This window comes from Lynx rufus, unplaced genomic scaffold (assembly GCF_022079265.1).
Source record: "Lynx rufus isolate CCGP_SWC_20201006 ecotype Redwood Valley unplaced genomic scaffold, mLynRuf1.p SCAF_5, whole genome shotgun sequence".
Taxonomy (NCBI): domain Eukaryota; kingdom Metazoa; phylum Chordata; class Mammalia; order Carnivora; family Felidae; genus Lynx; species Lynx rufus.
The window spans coordinates 76896617-76916536 of NW_025814867.1; the positions used below are offsets into that span (position 1 = coordinate 76896617).

At 37.8% G+C, this 19920-nt stretch overlaps 1 protein-coding gene across 1 annotated transcript in view; it reads left to right on the forward strand.

Moving 5' to 3' along the window:
* The first annotated feature begins 529 nt into the window (after positions 1-529).
* Positions 530-19920, forward strand: part of MAP3K13 (mitogen-activated protein kinase kinase kinase 13) — a 46621-nt gene continuing 27230 nt past the window's right edge. The window contains exons 1-6 of the mRNA XM_047099936.1: positions 530-1054; positions 8657-8840; positions 13709-13900; positions 16837-16995; positions 18673-18831; positions 19279-19387. Of these exons, the coding sequence (XP_046955892.1) occupies positions 580-1054; positions 8657-8840; positions 13709-13900; positions 16837-16995; positions 18673-18831; positions 19279-19387 (1278 nt within the window). The 5' untranslated portion in view covers positions 530-579. The remainder of the gene's footprint in view (positions 1055-8656; positions 8841-13708; positions 13901-16836; positions 16996-18672; positions 18832-19278; positions 19388-19920) is intronic.

Genomic DNA, 19920 nt, shown 5'->3' on the forward strand with positions numbered 1-19920 from the left:
GTTAACAATAGTTAATTCTTGGAGTGTATTCTTCCAGTCTTTTTTCTTACACACATACAAATATGTGTTTATGTGTCTTTTCAAATAAAAGTTGGGGGATGGTTTAAACAGATGATGGGGATTGAGTGCACTTGTGATGAGCACCAGGTGATGTATGGAAGTGTTGAATCACCATATTATATCACCTGAAACTACTATTATGCTGTATGTTAACTAACTGGAATTTAAATACGAATTTTTAAAAACTGTAAGGGTTTATGTTGTACATATTGTCCTCACCTGTTTTTTATATTAACATGTCTTGAACGTTTTCTCAGGTTAGTAAATACTCTTCTACAGCATCATTTTTAATTGCTGCACAGTATTCCATCATGTGGATGTATTTATTTAACCAATCCCCATTGTTTCAATATTCTTGTTATTAAAAAAGAGAAGTGTAGTAGTGTGGGTGATGAAAGGAAGGGTGAACTCATGTCCTCCTCCTGTTTTCCCAGGTTTTGGAGCCCTCTCTTGCATCAGAACTCTGTCCTCCTAATCCTCTGAGTGTCATCTCAGGATCCTGGGCACACTCATGGCACGATGGCCAACCCTCAGGAGCACCTGAGCTGCTCCTCTTCCCCACACTTACCCTTGAGTGAAAACAGAACCTTCAATGGACTACAAGATGAGCTCACACCTACGGGGAGCCACCCTTCACCCAAGCTCCTTAAGGACCCGCAGGAAAAGGGGGGAGTACACACAGAGCTAACCGAGAACATGAACAGCCCCATCACCACAACAGTGTTGACGAGTGTGAGCGAAGATTCCAGGGACCAGTTTGAGAACAGCGTTCTTCAGCTAAGGGAACAAGATGAATCGGAAATGGCCGTGTCTCAGGGGAACAGCAACACCACGGACAGAGAGAGCACAAGTGGAACCGAAGACATCAAGATTCAGTTCAGCAGGTCGGGTAGCGGCAGTGGTGGGTTTCTGGAAGGACTATTTGGATGCTTGAGGCCTGTATGGAATATCATTGGCAAGGCATATTCCACTGATTACAAATTGCAGCAGCAAGGTAAGTTAGAGCGTGGATTTGGGAAACATTTCCTGTATAAACATACCACCACCATTCACTGGACAACCTTTGATTTAAAAAACTGGTGCCAATCAAAAAGAATGAAATCTTGCCATTTGCAACTATGTAGATGGAATTACAGGGTATTATGCTAAGCAAAATTAGTCAGAGAAAGACAAATATCATACGACTTCACTCATATGAGGACTTTAAGATACAAAACAGATGAACATAAGGGAAGGGAAGCAAAAATAATATAAAAACAGAGAGGAAGGCAAAACATAAGAGACTCTTAAATATAGAGAACAAACAGAGGGTTACTGGAGGGGTTGTGGGAGGGGGGATGGGCCAAATGGGTAAGGGACATTAAGGAATCTGCTCCTGAAATCATTGTTTCACTATATGCTAGCTAACTTTGATATAAATTAAAAAAATAAATTAAAAAGAAAACTAGTATCAGATGAATACCCCATACCAATCTCCTATAACCCTTCTGACTGGAACAAATTCACATTTGGTTGGTCTTTTTTTCGAAGCCCATCTTTTGCAGCTGTCCAGTCAAGTGGTGTCAAGTAAGGTACATAAAGACAATCCACAGCATTATAAGGAAGAAGATGTTAGAGCTCCTGTTCCTCCTATCATCATTTTAAATTTCTATTTTCATGCATGTTTTCATATATATTTGGTATTTGAATAAAGCTGTACAGATACATAATTTATAAATAAATCACATAGTGAATGCATGTTTAAAAATTTTTTGTTGAGGGGTTACCTGGGTGGCTCAGTCGGATAAGCGTCCCACTCGTGATCTCAACTCAGGTCTTGATCTCAGGGTCGTGAGTTCTAGCACCACGTTGGGTTCCACGCTGGGTGTGAAGCCTATGGAAAATTTTTTATTGAAAATTTATTCAGTCAAAAAGTCTGATGGCCACTGGGTTGATTCTAAGCCAGACAGAAGCCACATGGTTCTGTGCCTGAAAATTTCTGCCCTATCGTAGGTTGTAGTAAAAAGGAATCATTTTCTTTTTTTTTTAATTATTTTTTAAAAATGTTTATTTTTTTTTCAACGTTTATTTATTTATTTATTTTTTATTTTTGGGACAGAGAGAGACAGAGCATGAACGGGCGAGGGGCAGAGAGAGAGGGAGACACAGAATCGGAAACAGGCTCCAGGCTCCGAGCCATCAGCCCAGAGCCTGACGCGGGGCTCGAACTCACGGACCGCGAGATCGTGACCTGGCTGAAGTCGGACGCTTAACCGACTGCGCCACCTAGGCGCCCCAAAAATGTTTATTTTTGATAGAACACAAGGGGGGGAGGAGAAGAGAGAGACGGAGACACAGAATCTGAAGCAGGTTCCAGGCTCTGAGCTGTCAACACAGAGCCTGACGCAGGGCTCGAACCCACAGAACAGACTGTGAGATCATGACTTGAGCTGAAGTCAGTCGCCCAACTGACTGAACCACCCAGGCTCCCCAAAAGGAATCATTTTCTTACAGCCAGGTCACAGAAAGCTCACATTGTGAGGAAAGAACAAGTATCTAACCAATCTTGAGAAGCATTATTATGTCTAGATCTCACAGCTTTTGGAAAAGTAAATTAACTCTCATCATTGTGTAATTTACATATTCATATATTCCGATTCAAGCATTATGCATCTGAAGAGAACACATGGCCCTAGTGTTCTTTATAACTCCATTTATATTCCTTAAAAGAATTTTTTTCTTCCTGGTTTGATACCAGTAATATATGTAGAAAGATTGGTAACTTACAGGTAAGTTTCCCCCAAAAAGTAAAACTATTTATCTGTGATCCCTAGTTTCCACTATTAATGTTTTTGGTATATATATTAGTCTTATTGTGTGTGTGTGTTTGTGTGCTTTAATAGATACAGAGTTAAACTAGTTACGCTTTTTCACTTCACATTGTGAACATTTCCCATATCATGAAACATACTTCCTCAGCATTTTTAATGCTTGCATTATATTAAATTGCGTGAATGTGCTAAGATTTATTTAAGCAATCCTCAATCGCTTGGCAGTTTGCTGTTTTTAGTGATCATAAGCTACACTGCAATGAACATCCGTTTATTATTTAATTTTCACACATATCTTTGATTATGTCTGTGATTATTTTTAACATGTCTTTGGTTTCCTTAGGATAAGTTCTTAGAAGAGGGAGTGGTTGGGTTAAGAAGGTTTGTGGCTTTTTAAGGCTTTTGATAGGTATCTTGGTAGCCTCATGTAAATGATTTGGTTAACAGTTCTCTCATCAAGACATTTTGGAAAGGACCGGAAATATAGATCAGAAATGAGACTGTTTTATTTATTTTATAACTGCATGTTGGACTCTGTGACTCTTAAAAACATGTTCATCTCTTTCAGTCGAGACTGTTGCTGGCTTTTCCACAACAGCCAGTTGACATCAGTCACCACTTTTCTCATTTTTTTCTTTTCTCATTTTCTCATATTTCTGAAATACCCTCTCTTAACCAATACCAGCCTCTCCTTCTATACCCCTTTCCCATAAGTGTGTTGGGATTTGTTGGCAAATCTATCAATCCCAGGTGTGCTTTCCGGGATTTGTCAATCACAATATCCATTCCTGCTCCATGAAGTAATTCTTTGTCAGTCCCCAGGATGTGTCTGTCTGCCTCTCTCTCTCTGTCTTTCATACATCCTCCCATCCCATTCACCCTGCACATTCCACCTTTCTTTCCCCCCGTTATGGTCTTAAGCCTTCAAGGAAGTTAAAAAGCTGTCCCTTGTCACACAAACTTTAGGGGTTTCTATGTTAAACAGTATTATTATTTTAAAACTTGGGAATAAAGATAAACACAAAGAAGAAAATAAAAATCACTTGTCATCCCACAACCAGAGATAACAGCCCTCAATTTATTACTTCTTTAAAAGTTCCTTCTTCTCTACTTAGACATAAAACCTACTAATATCTGCTTATGTGATGAACTGCATTTGGTTTTTAGGGTCTTAACTTGTCCAGTCTAATAATTATTTTGGTGGTAATTTGGAGGTCTCAGGACCCAAATGTAGGTTCAGGCTCATAAAGAGGAGCAACGGATACATCTTATGTGTCTGTCAACAGGAGCTTTACAAACTTTTGAATTATCCTGTAAACTTGTATTTAATTGTCTTCCAATTGATTATGTGACTTTCAGAAAGGCTTATTTCAAGAGTAAATAAGAAACCGGCCTGGTCAGCTTAAGCTTACAAGGCAGCTTATAGCTGCCTAACTCCTCAGCAGATGACAGGATACCCCACTGCAGGCTGGTGTTACTGGGGGCCGTGAAAGAGAGTCACTAGCCAGAAACTAGGTGTAGTTTTTTTCCTTGTCAGCTCTGGGATCAGGGAGCTAATCTTTAATCCTGGATTACAGTCAACCAGAGGATAGCCCACAGAACAGATGTGTCTCTGCATTTGGTATACTTACAAGGAAATTTCACTTGATTTTTCAAAAATTTTAATGACCTCTTCATCTCCCATTTAGTATTTGGTAGTGAAGTCCAAGTAAGGTAGCGTGTGTAATTGAAATCTTTTACTGCCAAATAGTTCCCAGTCTTATAGCAAGTATTGTCATAGTCAAGTCTAAATACAAACTAAGGAGAACTTATGCCTTAAAGGGGGGAGGGGCATGTGGTTACGGATCACAGTGGATATTGGAATTAAAATAGTAGTCATAGTGATGAATCATAAGATAAAAGCTGGGGAAGAGTACCAATGAACAGATATAAAAGCAGTAGAAAGTCTGGGACTAATCCTGAACTGAACACAGCCAGGTCAGTCGCTCATCAACTGTCGGGAGCCTCCAATTTTGCACATCCTCATTATTAGCATTCTTTTTTCTATCATTTTCCTATTCATTGGCTGCCAACTAGATATTGACAGGGACATTGGGATGGGACAAGAGGACTAAACCACATCAATCACTTTTACTTCTGATACTTATGTCCAGTAAAAAGACTGATGGGAAGGTGGTTGAAGTATATGAAGGTTCCTGAATTTCCAGTGTGGTCCCCTCTATTTTTCCATGGATAATTGAGAACTGGCTAAACATAGCTGATTAACACAGGCATGAGCTATTGTTAGCAGAGGAAAATTTTATCCTTTAGTATTGAATCATCAACCTTTTTGGTATTTGAGTGTCAAATGTATTTATCATTTGTATTTTAATTTATTTCTCATTTTATAAAAATAATAAATAATAGGAATTATTTATTTAAAAATATACTAGGGGTGCCTGTGTGGCTCAGTCGGTGAAGCGTCCAACTTCAGCTCAGGTCATGATTTTGCAGTTTGTGGGTTCAAGCCCTGCATCAGGCTCTGTGTTGACAGCTCGGAGCCTGGCGCCTGCCTCAGATTCTTTTTCTCCCTCTCTCTCTGCCCCTCCCCAACTCATGCTCTGTCTCTCTCTCTCTCAAGAATAAAAACATTAAAAAAATTTTTTTAATAAAAAAAATAAGAATATAATAAATCATAGGGGTGCCTAGCTTGTTCAGTCGGTAGAGCATGCAACTCTTCATCTAGGGGTCATGAGTTTGAGCCCCACGCTGGGCATAGAGATTGCTTAAAAATATATATACACTAAAAATATAATAAATTGTAATGTAAACAGTATAAAATGATATGAAAAGAAAGAATTATTTAACAAACTGGTTTGGAATCATTAAATAACAATATGAAAGAAATGAACTTGCCTTGGTCCTCACTCCATACACCAAAATAAACACCAGATGGATGTAAAGGTTAAACTTAAAATAAAATCAACTATAGATCACTCTTAGAAGATTGATTGGGCAGTAGAAGAAATTTCAAAGGAAATGACATGCATCTATGAAAATATTTCATTCAAAAAATGGTAAAATACAAAGAAAAAGTCTTTTTAAAAATATTCTTTTCATATGTATCGAAGAAATAGAAAACTCCTTCCAGTTTAGAGAACTATAAGACCCCAACAGATAAATGCACAACAGATAAAAATGACCATTCATGCACAGCAGATGTGAGTGTTAAACAGATGTGGAGAAAATATTCTATATGAACTGGCAATCAAAGTAGTGCGAACTTATAAAACACTACTTTACATCTAAATAAATTAGAACCAAAAAGACTATTGACAATATTCACTGCTAGCAAAGTTAAAGTAAAAGGGACACACTCATATGTTAATACTGTCAGCAAAAACTAGCGAAATCCTGTTGAATGGCAGTTTTGAATGGTATACGAAGAGCCAGGAAACTATACTCTTTAACCTAAGGACTGATTTTGAGGAAATAATATAAAGAAAGAAAAAAGTATCCAATTTAAATCAGCAAACAAAAAGATGGAAAAAGAAAAGGTAAAAGGGTACAGTAAGCAACTATTAAAGCCTATAATAAAACGTGTAAATACATGGGAAATAATACATCAAAAAAGTAGAAAAGGTTATATGTCACATACAACTTTCACATAGCTATATCCATACAAGCAAAGACCAGAAGGTTAGATGAAAACTGAATACAGAATGGGATTGCAGATAAAATACTTTCTTTTGTTGTTTTTTCTAATATTTTCTAGTGTTTCTAGCATTTAACAGTAAATAAAAATTGAGTAAATAGGGGGAAAAACACCCAAAGATATCTAATTTTAGTAGTTATTATATTAAAAATTAGGATAACTTGGGCATTTATGAAGTTTCTCAGAAAAATATTGCCCCATATGTTCTTGTCCCAGAATCCAGTAAGAGTACTTTACTGAGCCCCTGAATGGCCAAAATGACACTGTGTTTAGTTCTTCACTGGACCCCTAACCACTAAACCCCTCTGACAGTATGCCATCGATATCTGGGTCCTGTGTGTGCTGCACAGATAAGCCCTTGGGGATAGAAGTGAGACCGTGTGAGACACTTAACTCCGTCAGTCACTCGAAGCCAGCAAGATACTCGAAGCAGTCAAGGCTTTAAGTTACTCTTTCCCTTCACATCTTACTTGGTATCATTTGTTTGTGTAGTGACTTCATAATTGTGAGCTATCTCTGTTTTAGAGAAATTTATTTTTAGATAACATCCATCTAACTTCAATAGAGCAGAAACCTTTAATCTGCTCATAGCAGAAAAATGGGTTAAATACCTATGCTATCAACCACCCTCCCTTTTATTTGTTGAGCTCTATGTAATCATATATGGAAGGTCATGTTTTGACCGCTGTAATGAAAAGCCACATCTTATTAAGAATTTACAGAATTTCTTTTCTCTTAAGGTTGAGAAAGTTAGAGAAGAAGGAAATATATTTCCCTTCTAGGTACTGATGACTTCTTTCTGCTGCTTCATCACCATAGTAGATGTGAGTTGATTTGCTTTCAAGACCAGAATATCTTCAAAGCTGACTCAACACTACCTCGTTCAGTGTTCTGCCAACAGTGACCTTTTAGTGATTGTGATCTAATGAAAATCTCCCATAACCTTTGACATTGTCATCATCCTCTCCTCACTCCATGGGACTTTGGGTACTTTGATGTTTATTTCTTAGCAGTGTAGTGACAATGCACTGATAAAAAGTGGGGCAAGGAGAAGCATCAATGGATCATATTCTTCTTTTTAAGTTCCATGAGATTAAAGCACATATTGATTGAATTTTTGAAGTGCCTTATTTAAAATAGCATTTTATTCACTATAAAAGTATTACAGGCTCGTGGTAAAAAAAAAAAAAAAACTAATACAGAAAAGGATAAAGAACATAATATGAATCATCAATAATGTTGCCACTTAGAAATGACCCCTGTTACTTTTTTGGTGCAAAAAAATCGAAATCTAAGAAAGAGAGAAGCTTGAAAATAGTGCATCTATATGAGTAAATCTATCATGGCTAATGACCCTCTTAGTTACTTAATGAGAGGCAATGTGGTACAGTGGAAAAAGCACTGTCCCTGGAATCAGCCAATTTTTGAGTTCTGGGCCAAGTTCTGCCACTTACCAGCTCTATGACCTTGGGTAAGTTCTTAATCTCCTTGTCTCTGTTTTCTCATCTACAAATAACCATAATAAGGCCAGATTTATAAGATTGTTGAAAGAATAGGCACATGAGATGTAAAGCTCTATACTACACTAGTACTCAATAAAAGGTAAATATTAATATAAATATTATGCATAATTAGGTCCTTGGGAGAGTATCATTGAAAATTTATTCAGCAAGGATTAATTGAACATCTGCACTCAAAATTCAAAGAGGAATAAAACAACACTTACCACGGGTGATGGAGTAGGGATAGTGGTATAGAGACAAATAAGTGGATCGAACATGGAAGCTTGAAGTGAGGTGGGGCCATGGGAATATCAAAATATGTTTCGTTTGGAGGAGAGTCTATTGGAGATCTCTGATCTGCATGATTCCATTGGTTAAAAACTGATACAAACTAATATGTGAGAACATCTGATCTGTAGTACCAAGACCTGTAGAAAGGTTATATCTTTTGGTGAGTTACCAGGTAGGAGTCAAAGTGTAGAGATCACTTTGGGTGATGCTGAAGTTGGTACCTCCGGAGCGGCCTTGTAGAATGGTCCCTGAGCAAATTCTGAGATCCCTCTAAGTTTGTTTCTCGCTTGTGTGCCTAGATACTTGGGAAGTGCCATTTGAGGAGATCTCAGAGCTGCAGTGGCTGGGTAGTGGAGCCCAAGGAGCTGTCTTCTTGGGCAAGTTCCGAGCGGAGGAGGTGGCCATCAAGAAAGTGAGAGAACAGAATGAGACGGATATCAAGCATTTGAGGAAGTTGAAGCACCCTAACATCATCGCTTTCAAGTAGGTCAAGGCTTTTTTTAAAAAAGAAATAGAGAGATTTTCTTTGCCCCAGTATCTGCATATGAGTTCCTGCTTGGAAAGACATATTAAGAATACTCTATAGACTTAATACTGTGCTAGGTGTTTGGGGAGGATACCAAAGAACGATTCAATGAAAGTCATGGGTTTAAGGATCTTACAATCTAGCAGCTCTTTTTGCCAGAGTACACCCTTCTCAGAAAGGATGTACATGGGATGGAGAGAGAGAAGGTGGATTTTTGCAAAGCAGTCAGATCTGATGAATCAACCTCATTTATTAGTGGGATGACAGAAGTCACTTCAAGATAACCTGTACATCTTAAAATTCACTTAAGAAAACAAAGTTAATGTCTGAAGTGATCACAGAACAATTAGTCCCTGTGCAACAGACAGGTATTTTTTATTAGTTTCTATTAGCCTCCCTTATTAAATATTAACTTGTAATAACAGGCACCTTCGGAGTATTTCTCCTTGCCTCAAGTTTTGCTAGATCCCTTTTCAAGCATAGTAAGTTGTATGGTATGTTCATTCCAGAAAGTAGTCATTTCCAAGAGTATGAATATATCTTTCTAGTTCAGACTGTTATTTTCATAATATTAGCAGGAACCACTAGTAAAAAGGGGAGGCACAAAGGTAAATTTGCTGAATCCCCCAAATTTAGCAGTACTGAGCTCTAAATATGTGTAATCTCTTCTGCCAGTACCTTTCTCTTGAGTTCCCTGTCTTCCCAGCCTCCAAATTCTGCCCTAGCCTTCAACAAAGGAATGGTGAGTGACTTTACAGGAGGGAAAATGAAGAATAGGAAAGCTAGCCTTTAGGTAGAAGGAAAGCTTAGAAACTAGAGCTTCTTGGCATATTTTATATATACCAAGTGTGTGTGTGTATAAAATATATATGTATGTATACATACATATATATATATGTATTTCAATCCTGGAAAATAGTATGACTGATGAGGCTACAGCTAAAAGTGGAATAATATACAAATTCCCCTTCCCTAAACTAGGAGGAATTTCTCCCAGCCCCTAAGAGGGATCCTTTCTTGAAAAAACTTTCATTATAAAGGTAAACAGGTCATGTGATGATATTTCAATGGAATCACACCCCTCAACTAAGGAATAGAAATCTTGGGTACCAGTTTTGTAGAATGCGTTTAAGTGAGTATTGATGTTGAGTTTTGATTCCCAAACAAGACCCCTTTATGGAAAGGGAAATAGGTGTGAAAAGAAGAGAAGCATTCAGCTGGGATACTAACTGAAATGCTTGGATTTATTTCCTTGTAGAAGGCACATCAATACAGTGGACATGGGAGAGAGCTTCAGTTGTTGTAATGATTCCATCTTTTGTTGTCCTATTAGGGCAGGAGGATATGAGATGAAAATGAAATACTATACAGATGAATTATAATCTTTCCAAAGATGATAAATTTCAAAAGACAATTGAAGGATTATTTGTAGACAGACTGTCAGAGACTCACTTCTTTCCTTCATTTTCCTTCCCTGAGAAAATCATCACTTCTAGTATGCTACATTCTAAGTGGAAGGAAGGGCCTTTCATTTAACTTCCATTTAACTAAACTTTTAAGCTTATATTACTAGGATACTGAGTTTGAGACACAGAATATTCTATAGATTAGCATGGCTTTTTGGCCTCCTGAAGTGAGCTGGGCTGTAGGTCCCAGGTATGAAGGCTTTCTAGCAAGATGTCCTGAGTAACTAAAGGTAGAAATGTGTCCTAAGAGTATTGGGTGTGAGAAGCTTTATTTTTCCTTCCTTTCTTTTGCTTTTTCCTTTTTCCTCACAACCTTTTCCCCACCTCACTCCTCTGACCCTCCTACCTACATTTGCAGTTTTCAGCATTTTGGGCAAGTATTGCCATGCCGGTACCCCATTATATAGGCCAAAGATGCTTGAATAGTCTTTACCTCTACATGGAAAACAATAGTGAGACTGTGTCCCTGGCCCATTACACCACACTCTTGAGGCATTGTGCAGTGTTATGTTCGCAGCCATCTGTGCCATGTGTTGCTTGGCCAATGAATCATTCAGGACCGTCTGGAAGATATGAAGCCATGATTAGATTTCAGTATGTCTCTCTGGATACTGATTGCTGTGCCTACAGCTTCCTTTGAAGTTAAGAACTGTATACAGAAGGGGAAGTGAAAGAGAAGACTTATGTATTTTTCCCCCAGTTTTTTGAAAGCAATCTTTGAAAAAACCCAACCTGACTGTTCCTAATGGCATCGGGTGCGAAAAGGAAGAAAAGGCAGCAATTAGAAGTGATTATAGAGCTGCTATTTATAGCTACTAAGAAGCCTTGTCATAGTACAGGGTTGATGGAATGATTGCTTCTCATTCATTAGTCAGGAAACATGAAAAGTACATAACATATCACTGTTACCCTTTCTGTCTGTTTGTGTGACAGGTTGAAACATACTTGAATAGGCTGCTGAGTGGCTTCAGACAAATATTTATTTTGATATCCTTGAGCACGTTACATTGTTCCTGCCTATTCATTGTTTTTCTGTAATGAAAATTAAATTGCCTTCTTATGGTTGTGGTATATTTGTACTCCACTGAGGTCTCCTAAAAAGTAACAGGAACTTGAAAAAAATTTTCATTAGAAATGAGGGTGGGAATTCTGGGTAGCTTAGAAAATGATAAGAGAGTAATAGAAACAGCTTTGTGGCATTTGACAGGCATACGAAGGCAGGGGAAATGAAGAGTAATTACTCTTCTTCATGACCTGCCTTTGTTATAAGACTTTCACATGATCACAAGCCATGGCCTCTAAATCTTCTCATCATCATATAATTGCATACGATAATTTTTCTTCTCTTTTTTCATCTTCAGAACAAAAGGTGTGACGTAGGGCTGATATGACTATTACCACTTTTCTAAGGGAGCATTAATATAGGAATCCCCAATATGCTTATGTATACAAAAGTTAAAAAGCAAAAAAGGGAGGCAGTGTAACATGGTGAGTGGAAAGAGCATGGGCTTTGAAGTTAGACTGGATTTGAATCCCAGCCCTGTCACAGGTCTATGATCTAGGGCAAGTCACTTTCCCTCTCTGAGCCTTACCTGTAAAAATGGAAAAGGTCATATTTATTGTGCAATGGTTTGGGGCAGATTAAATAAGACAAATAAACATGGAAATATTCTGGACAAATAAAAGATGTTCTTCCATGTTAGTTCCTTTCTTCCTACCCCTTGCATCTGCACATGTCTCTGTGAAGGATTTTATCAGCAGAGAAAGTTAAGTTGAAGCTAAGAAATATTTGCAAAAATGGGGCACCTGGGTGGCTCAGTCAGTTAAACTTCCAGTTCTTGGTTTGGGCTCAAGTCATGATCTCATGGTTTGTGAGATTAAGCCCCGCATCGGGCTCTGTGCTGACAGTGCAGAGCCTGCTTGGGATTCTCTATCTCCCTCTCTCTCTGCCCTTCCCCACTGTGCTGTCTCTGTCTCTCTCAAAATAAATAAATAAACTTAAAAACATATATTTGCAGAAAGAAAGAAAGAAAGAAAGAAAGAAAGAAAGAAAGAAAGAAAGAAAGAAAGAAAGAAAAAGAAAAAAATATTTGCAAAGTTAGGTGCCTGGGTGGCTCCATCAGTTAAGCATCTGACTCTAGATTTCAGCTCAGGTCATGATCTTACAGTTGTTAGATCAAGCCCAGGTTGGGCTCCATGCTGGGCGTCGAGCCTACTTGAGATTCTCTTTCTCCATCTGCCTCTCCCCTACCCCACTTGCTCGCTCTCTCTCTCTCTCTCTCTCTCTCTGTCTCTCAAAAAATAAAAAATTTGCAAAGGACTTGCTGTGAACTTCTAGGCCTCATGGTAGAAAGAAAAGAATCCAAGACCTTCCCTTCAAGGAGCCTATAGTCTGTATGGGGAGAGGAAAATTGCATATAAAAAACTAATGGCTCCTGTGTAGCATAGGAATTTATAGAAGAGAAAGATCTTCTTGGACTGGAATAATCAGAAAAGGCTTTGTGGAAGATGTAGGAATTGATGGAAGCACAGACCACATAGATATGTGATACATTGTATAGTATTGTTTTTATTCTAGGGGCACCTGGGTGGCTCAGTCAGTTAAAGGTCCAACTCTTGACTTTGGCTCAGATTATGATCTCATGGTTTGTGGGATCTAGCCCCACATCGGGCTCTACGCCGACAGCACAGAGTCTGTTTGGGATTCTCTCTCTCCCTCTCTCCCTGTGTATCCCCTCTTGCTCTCTCTCTCTCTCTCTCTCAAATATAAATAAATAAACATTAAAAAAATATTTTTAAATATTTTTAAAACAAATGTTTTTTAAAGACTATATAATACAGATAATTAACTCTTTTTGGGGTCCTCAGTCTAGTTATCTTAAATTTGGCAAATTCAAAATTCAATTATTAATAGTAAAAATAGCAATGTTTTATTTGAATTCTCCCTATACACTATATATAAAACCCTCTATTTAATTTTAACAGGAAGATATTTAAATTATTCTTAAAGATCTAAAACAACATAATCCTTGGCCTACATATGTCTCAGGAAAGGTGCTCTTTGTTCCAGAATGGAATGGACCCACAGAAAAGCACCAGATACAGCACAAAACAGAGATAATCTGGAGTGAATCAAATTAATGAAAATTGTCTATGCGCATAACGGGGAAGCCTGTAGACCAGAGGGGTTTTAATGGTAATTGATGAATCGGGAAAAATTATGCCTTTTAAAAATAATATGGGTAAAGAACTGGGTCTTAATTAGTACATTTATTAAATATTCTTAAAATGTAAATACAGATATATGTATGTTTGTATGTATGTATGTATTTATAAACGTGCTTGTGTTTTCTTGAAAGGGGTGTTTGTACTCAGGCCCCATGTTACTGCATCATCATGGAATACTGTGCCCACGGACAACTCTATGAGGTTTTGCGAGCTGGCAGGAAGATCACACCCCGATTGCTAGTGGACTGGTCTACAGGAATTGCAAGTGGAATGAATTATTTGCACCTCCATAAAATTATTCACCGTGATCTCAAATCACCTAAGTGAGTTTTTCAGCCATTTTGTTGTATTGCTTTAAAATAAGGGATTTTATCGAGCATAGTTGAAGTTTTCAGACATCATACTTTCAGTTCAGTTTAAATCAGCATGGAGGGTACCCTATTTGCATATTTTCTGGATTATTGTTGACCAGTTGACTCACCTAAATGGCAGATAGCTCTAGGCACCTGACACTAGTTTTCTCCTTTGGGTTGCATTTTGATTGTGCAACTGTGAAACAAGATTCTTTATTAACTGAAGTATTCACTTTCCATTATCTCAGATAATTAATGCCAAATGTTTCCATCTAATGGCTTGCTTTGTCGTTTTCCTAGTGTTTTCCCCAAAGACCCAAGTTTTAGAAACCAAGTTTCAAAGATGTATACAACGGGATAAAAATGGATAAATAAGAGACTGAGGCAAAGAGAAAATAAGAGCATTAGAACTAAAGCTAAAGATTTGGCTTTGACCTTCGTAGAATCTAAGCAAAGAAGGAAATACATAGCTTCAAGGTTCATGGTATCCATAAGATAATATAAACTGGCTATTTAAGAGAAACATGTTGTTTCTAGTAATTTCTGTTCTTTGGCCATCACTAACCACTTTAAGAGGAGTGTTAATTCAGTTCCTGCAAACTGCATGAAAGGAAGAAAGGAACTGATAAAATGATAGATTTCATTGTAGCTCCTATATTTAAACATTATTTTTATTATTTCTCATCACATTTTTGGTTTAGAGAAGCAGAGAGGAATTAATCTCTTTTCAAAATTAGCACTTTCATAGTCTACAGTATTTTTTTCAATATGTATAATCACATGTGCTTTGATCTTAGCAAAAATTGTGTGGGGCAGCTGCAACAAATATAATTATTCTTATATTAGAAAAGCCTGAAGTCATGGAGCTAGGACTTGAACCCAGAACTTTTAGACCAAAAAGTCTAAATTCTACCTCATCATGTGAAAGTGAAGGATTCAGTGAATCCTCTTAATGGAAGACATCAATCAATCCTCGATTATAAACTTCAAAGCAGCTCTAATTTGTCACCATGATTCTCATTAGTGCTTATCATAGTCACTAGCTCCCTGAACAACCTTCTCCTGCTTTACTTGCAAATGAACTCTATTTCATTGCATATGTTCACATTCTTACACAACCTGTTGCTTTTGTCATCCACTACATACACATAAGGGACACAAAATATTGCCCAAGGCCTCTTTGAATGGTCTCCTTAACCACCTTGTTCTCCTGGAGAATTCACTTTAGAGGAAGAGGTCGGGAAATTTTAGAATATATAAAGTCACATGCTACTTTCTTTAACTCCTCTCATTTAGAGATTAGAGTAATAAGTCACCCAATGAGCCTTTCCCTCCATTATCAGTATTCCCCTGAACTTCCAGCAGCCTTGGCCTCTTTGCGTTCCAGGCTAACTTTGAGAAGACAAAGATCAGTCTGGCTTGTAGTAAAGAGAGATTCCATGACCTGCATTAAATCTTAGGCTGTGTGACCCCAGCTTTGTCTCAGAGAAGACCTGACAAAAGTTCCAACCTCATGTGCTCTTTAGTCTGTCCCCATGTCCATTCCCTCTTGTCATGCCAAGAAATCCCATAGTGAGCAGCACAAAAGAGACAGAAGAGGAAGCTTCTAGTATTTTTCTTTCTAGGGGCTTATCGCCTTTTCCGACTTCCATGGTATATGATTCCATCAGTTCTGCAGTTATGCCAGATACCCCATAATATTTAAATCCTTATGCATTTTCACCAAGACTAACACCATTAAATCGAAGTGTGCAAATTATGTAAATTTTACATATCAGGTGCAAAATCAGGGGTAGGATGTGGATGAAGGTATTCTAAAGCAGTTGTAAATCTGGTAAATAGAAAGCCATGTGACACTGATGGAGAGGGGGGCAAATGTGACATCCCTGGTTCAGACAAGGGAGGAGATAGAGAAGTTTCCTGTTTTCTAGCCACCTCAATTCTGATACTCTGAATATCAAGCCTTCTTATTATTAAAAATAGGTCTCTATATCATTAAGCCTCTGAAACCCTAACTCATGAATATTCTAAAGTTCTAAACAGGTTATTTCAAGTGAATTCAGTCTGGTGTGTAAGGATATTACTATTTTGGATTCAACTGGTACCAGATTGTATTCATCTTTAAGGCTAAAAAAGCAATTTTCCCCAGGTAACATTTCAGATAAATACTGCGAAAAGGAGAACACGACTTGTGTGGAATCTGCTTAAGGCTAAATGTGTCCCAGCTTTTCCTTATTAGCTTTTAGTGTCATGGTTCCATGCATGATTTTAGTTGGCTGTTATTTAAACAATGTTTTAAAAGAAGTGTTTTTCTTAGTGATTTGTCTGAGACTGGCAAGGATGGAAACTGATATTTATAGAGGAGGGGTGTTTTATATATCTAATCTCATTTAATTCAAATGAAAATTCCATGAAGGCCATTATTATAGGCCCATAGTTCCGTATCCAAAACTCTTAGAGTCAGAGGATATCAGATAGCATTACCTCACACCCCCAGCAAAGTCTAGGACAATACTCTCTAATGAGCCACAGATAAATAAAATGAGTTTGCTTGATATAGGTGAGAAAATATTTATATACTATTTTCAGAGTTTTCTGCATGTTTGAATTCTGGAGAACATACTGTGACCCAAACTGTCCCCATCTTACAAATGAGAAAACCGGCTTCGGAGAATTAGGTAGCAGAGGTCACACAGCCAGTAAGTGGTGGAGGCAGGCTCAAACCAGGTAGAAAAAGCCCACTATGCTGTGCTGCCTCACATGTTTGAGTGATGCTGATGCCCCAGTAATATTGGAACTCACAAGCTGAATTCCACAAGTAGGAGGCAGCAAACTAAGTTGCCAATTACAGTCATGGTGTTTATTAGTACTAATGATCTGGATGTTCTCTCTATTTCTTTTTAAAGTGTTTTGGTGACTCACACAGATGCAGTAAAAATTTCAGATTTTGGTACATCTAAGGAACTCAGTGACAAAAGTACCAAGATGTCCTTTGCCGGCACAGTCGCGTGGATGGCACCAGAGGTGATACGCAATGAACCTGTCTCTGAAAAAGTCGATATATGGTGAGTGGTGCCATCTGTCCCAACTAGAAAGCCTCTCCCACTTCACCCTATTAGACCTTTCCTCCTTCAACTCTTCTGCTTTCCCAAAATATTCTTTAGTGTCCCTCACTCCTGGCTGATTTCAGTCTCCTCTTATCTGAGGTACTAACCAGTGTAATGATGAATGTGTTACGAAGGATTGAGAGGTAATAGGGTGAATATGTATTTAGTAAATCATCAGTTTTGGAGACTTTCACAGAATGTGCTGAACTCTCTGGAAAATCGAAAATTTACTTCAAATAAGCATTTAGTATCAAAGTCTTTCTGAAATATATAATTCTCAACTTCTTAAATAAAATACATTAAACAAAGTTTACTTAGTCTTGGTGACTCAGACCATCACTGTATATATCAGTGATGTACTTTGCTGTAATACACTTTATGTGCTTTAGAGCTACCTGAAGTATATAATAGGACTATTTGCCCTTTTAAGAAACAGTCCCTATGAGCTATGCTTTTTTTTTTTTTTTTTTGGCCTTTTAAAAATCCTTATCAGTTTTTCCTTTGAGATTATGAATCTTTACTATTAATAGTATATTTCCCTGTAGTTACTTTTCTTCCATTCTTAAAATTGGCTACTAATAACTTTTAGCCTTAAAAACAAAATAATAGCATATATTAAAATTACATGTAACACCAGAATAAGATAAAGTAGAAATGTGGGATCATTTGTAATTTGGGTAATTATTACCAATGCATCCTCCTTAGGGATTATACCAATTACGTTCCCAACAGAAATGTATAAGTGTTTTCTCAGTCTCACCGCCAAAATGTGTTAAATTTTTGGATTTTTGCCAACCGTCTAGGTAACAAATGGTATCTTGGGTGTGGCTTTAACGCACATTGTCTCATAAGTTAGGTTGTTCATTTTTTCATATGTTCACAAACCATTTGTAATTCCTTATTTGTGAACTATTCTGATCCCTTGCTAAACTTTCTGATCTTTATTCTTATCAATTTATAAGGGTCTTTTGTACACTAAGGAGATTAGCCTTTTGTGCATAGGAATTACAGATACTTTTCACCTTTGCTATTTTGTTCATGGTGGAGTTCTTTCTCCATGCTAGATTTTTTTGAAAATGCTCTCCCCTTATGGCTTCTGGATTTCATAACTGGAAAGCCTTCACCACTGTAAGATTAGTAAAAAGAAAAAAATTTCTCATGTGTTCTTTCAGGATGTTTATGGCTTCATTTTTTCTTTTCACATTTGAATTTTTGATTCTTTGGGAATTTATCTTGATGTAAGATGAACTATAGATTTAATTTTTCCCCCAGTTGTCCCAATGGCATATATTGTATAGTCTGTTTTCCCTCATTGGTTTGGGATGTTGCTTCTATCACATACTCAATCCCATATGTATTTGGCCTATTTATGGATCTTTATTACATTCACAGAGTCCGGCTGTCTATTCACGTGCCAGAGTTAATTATAAAAACCTTATAATATGTCTTAATATCTAGCAGCATTGGTTACCCCTTACTGAGTTTGTTTTTCAGAGTTTTTCTGTTTCTGTTCTTCTTATGGCAGTATTAGAATTTTGAAACTGGGTATACTTTTGATTAAAAATGAATAGAGAACAAAAATACAAACCAGTCTTTCTGCTGTGTCTTTGGTACCTGTTCCTGGTACTACTGTAGGTCTTTTGGAGTGGTGCTTTGGGAGCTGCTGACGGGAGAGATCCCTTACAAAGATGTGGACTCTTCAGCCATCATTTGGGGTGTTGGAAGCAATAGCCTACACCTTCCAGTTCCTTCCACTTGCCCTGATGGATTCAAAATCCTTATGAAACAGACATGGTAAGAAATATATTTCTCCCAATATTCTCTTTTACCTTCTTCCTCAAAACCACATTTAAAACTTCTCTAAAACTTCAGGGAGGTCTCTAATATGGATTTGGAGCAAATCAACTGGTTAAAGACTGGTGGACTTGGAGTTATTTATAAATAACGAATTTGTTATATCTGCTACAATAGGCCTTAATAAATGATAGCTATGGTAACTGTTATTACTTTACTTGTCCTAAGGGACTATTATTATCAAACAGGTCACTGATCCTACAGATTTCCATTTTATTATTATAGGTTTCTCATAATTACATTTTCCTTTTGCTCCTCAGTGCGTGAACACTGCCTGAGAAATAGCCAGGTGTGGAGCCAAAAATGTTTTTTATAAAGCAGAATAAAATCTTTATCCTCCTGGACCCAACTTCCGCAGTGCACAAGCTGTCTTTTTTTAACTTGTAGGCAGAGTAAACCTCGCAACCGGCCTTCTTTCCGGCAGACGCTCATGCATTTAGACATCGCTTCTGCTGATGTTCTTGCCACCCCACAAGAAACCTACTTCAAGTCTCAGGTGAGTCTGGAAACTCTCTTCCAGTGTACTGAACACACAGACAGGGAGGTCTCGATGAGAAAGAGTAACTCAGAACCATTCCGATTCTTTTAACAATGATACAGCCCTAGTCATTGTGAAGCAGTAATTATGATCCCTCACACAGAGGAAATTTTGGAGCTTTTTAAGCACTTAAGATATATCATTATCTCATTTGAAAGGAACATGTATTGGAATGTCATCCTTATAGTGGTGAAACTGTTGAAGAGTAAAGAGGAATATATTTGAATTAGAATTACTCCTGACCAGGGGCGCCTGGGTGGCTCAGTAGGTTGAGCATCCGACTTCGGCTCAGGTCATGATCTCGCGGTCTGTGGGTTCAAGCCCCGCGTTGGGCTCTGTGCTGACAGCTCAGAGCCTGGAGCCTGCTTTGGATTCTGTGTCTCCCTCTCTCTCTGCCCCTCCCCCACTCATGCTCTGTCTCTCTCTCTCTCTCTCTCTGTCAAAAATAAACATTAAAAAAAAAATTAAAGGGGCGCCTGGGTGGCGCAGTC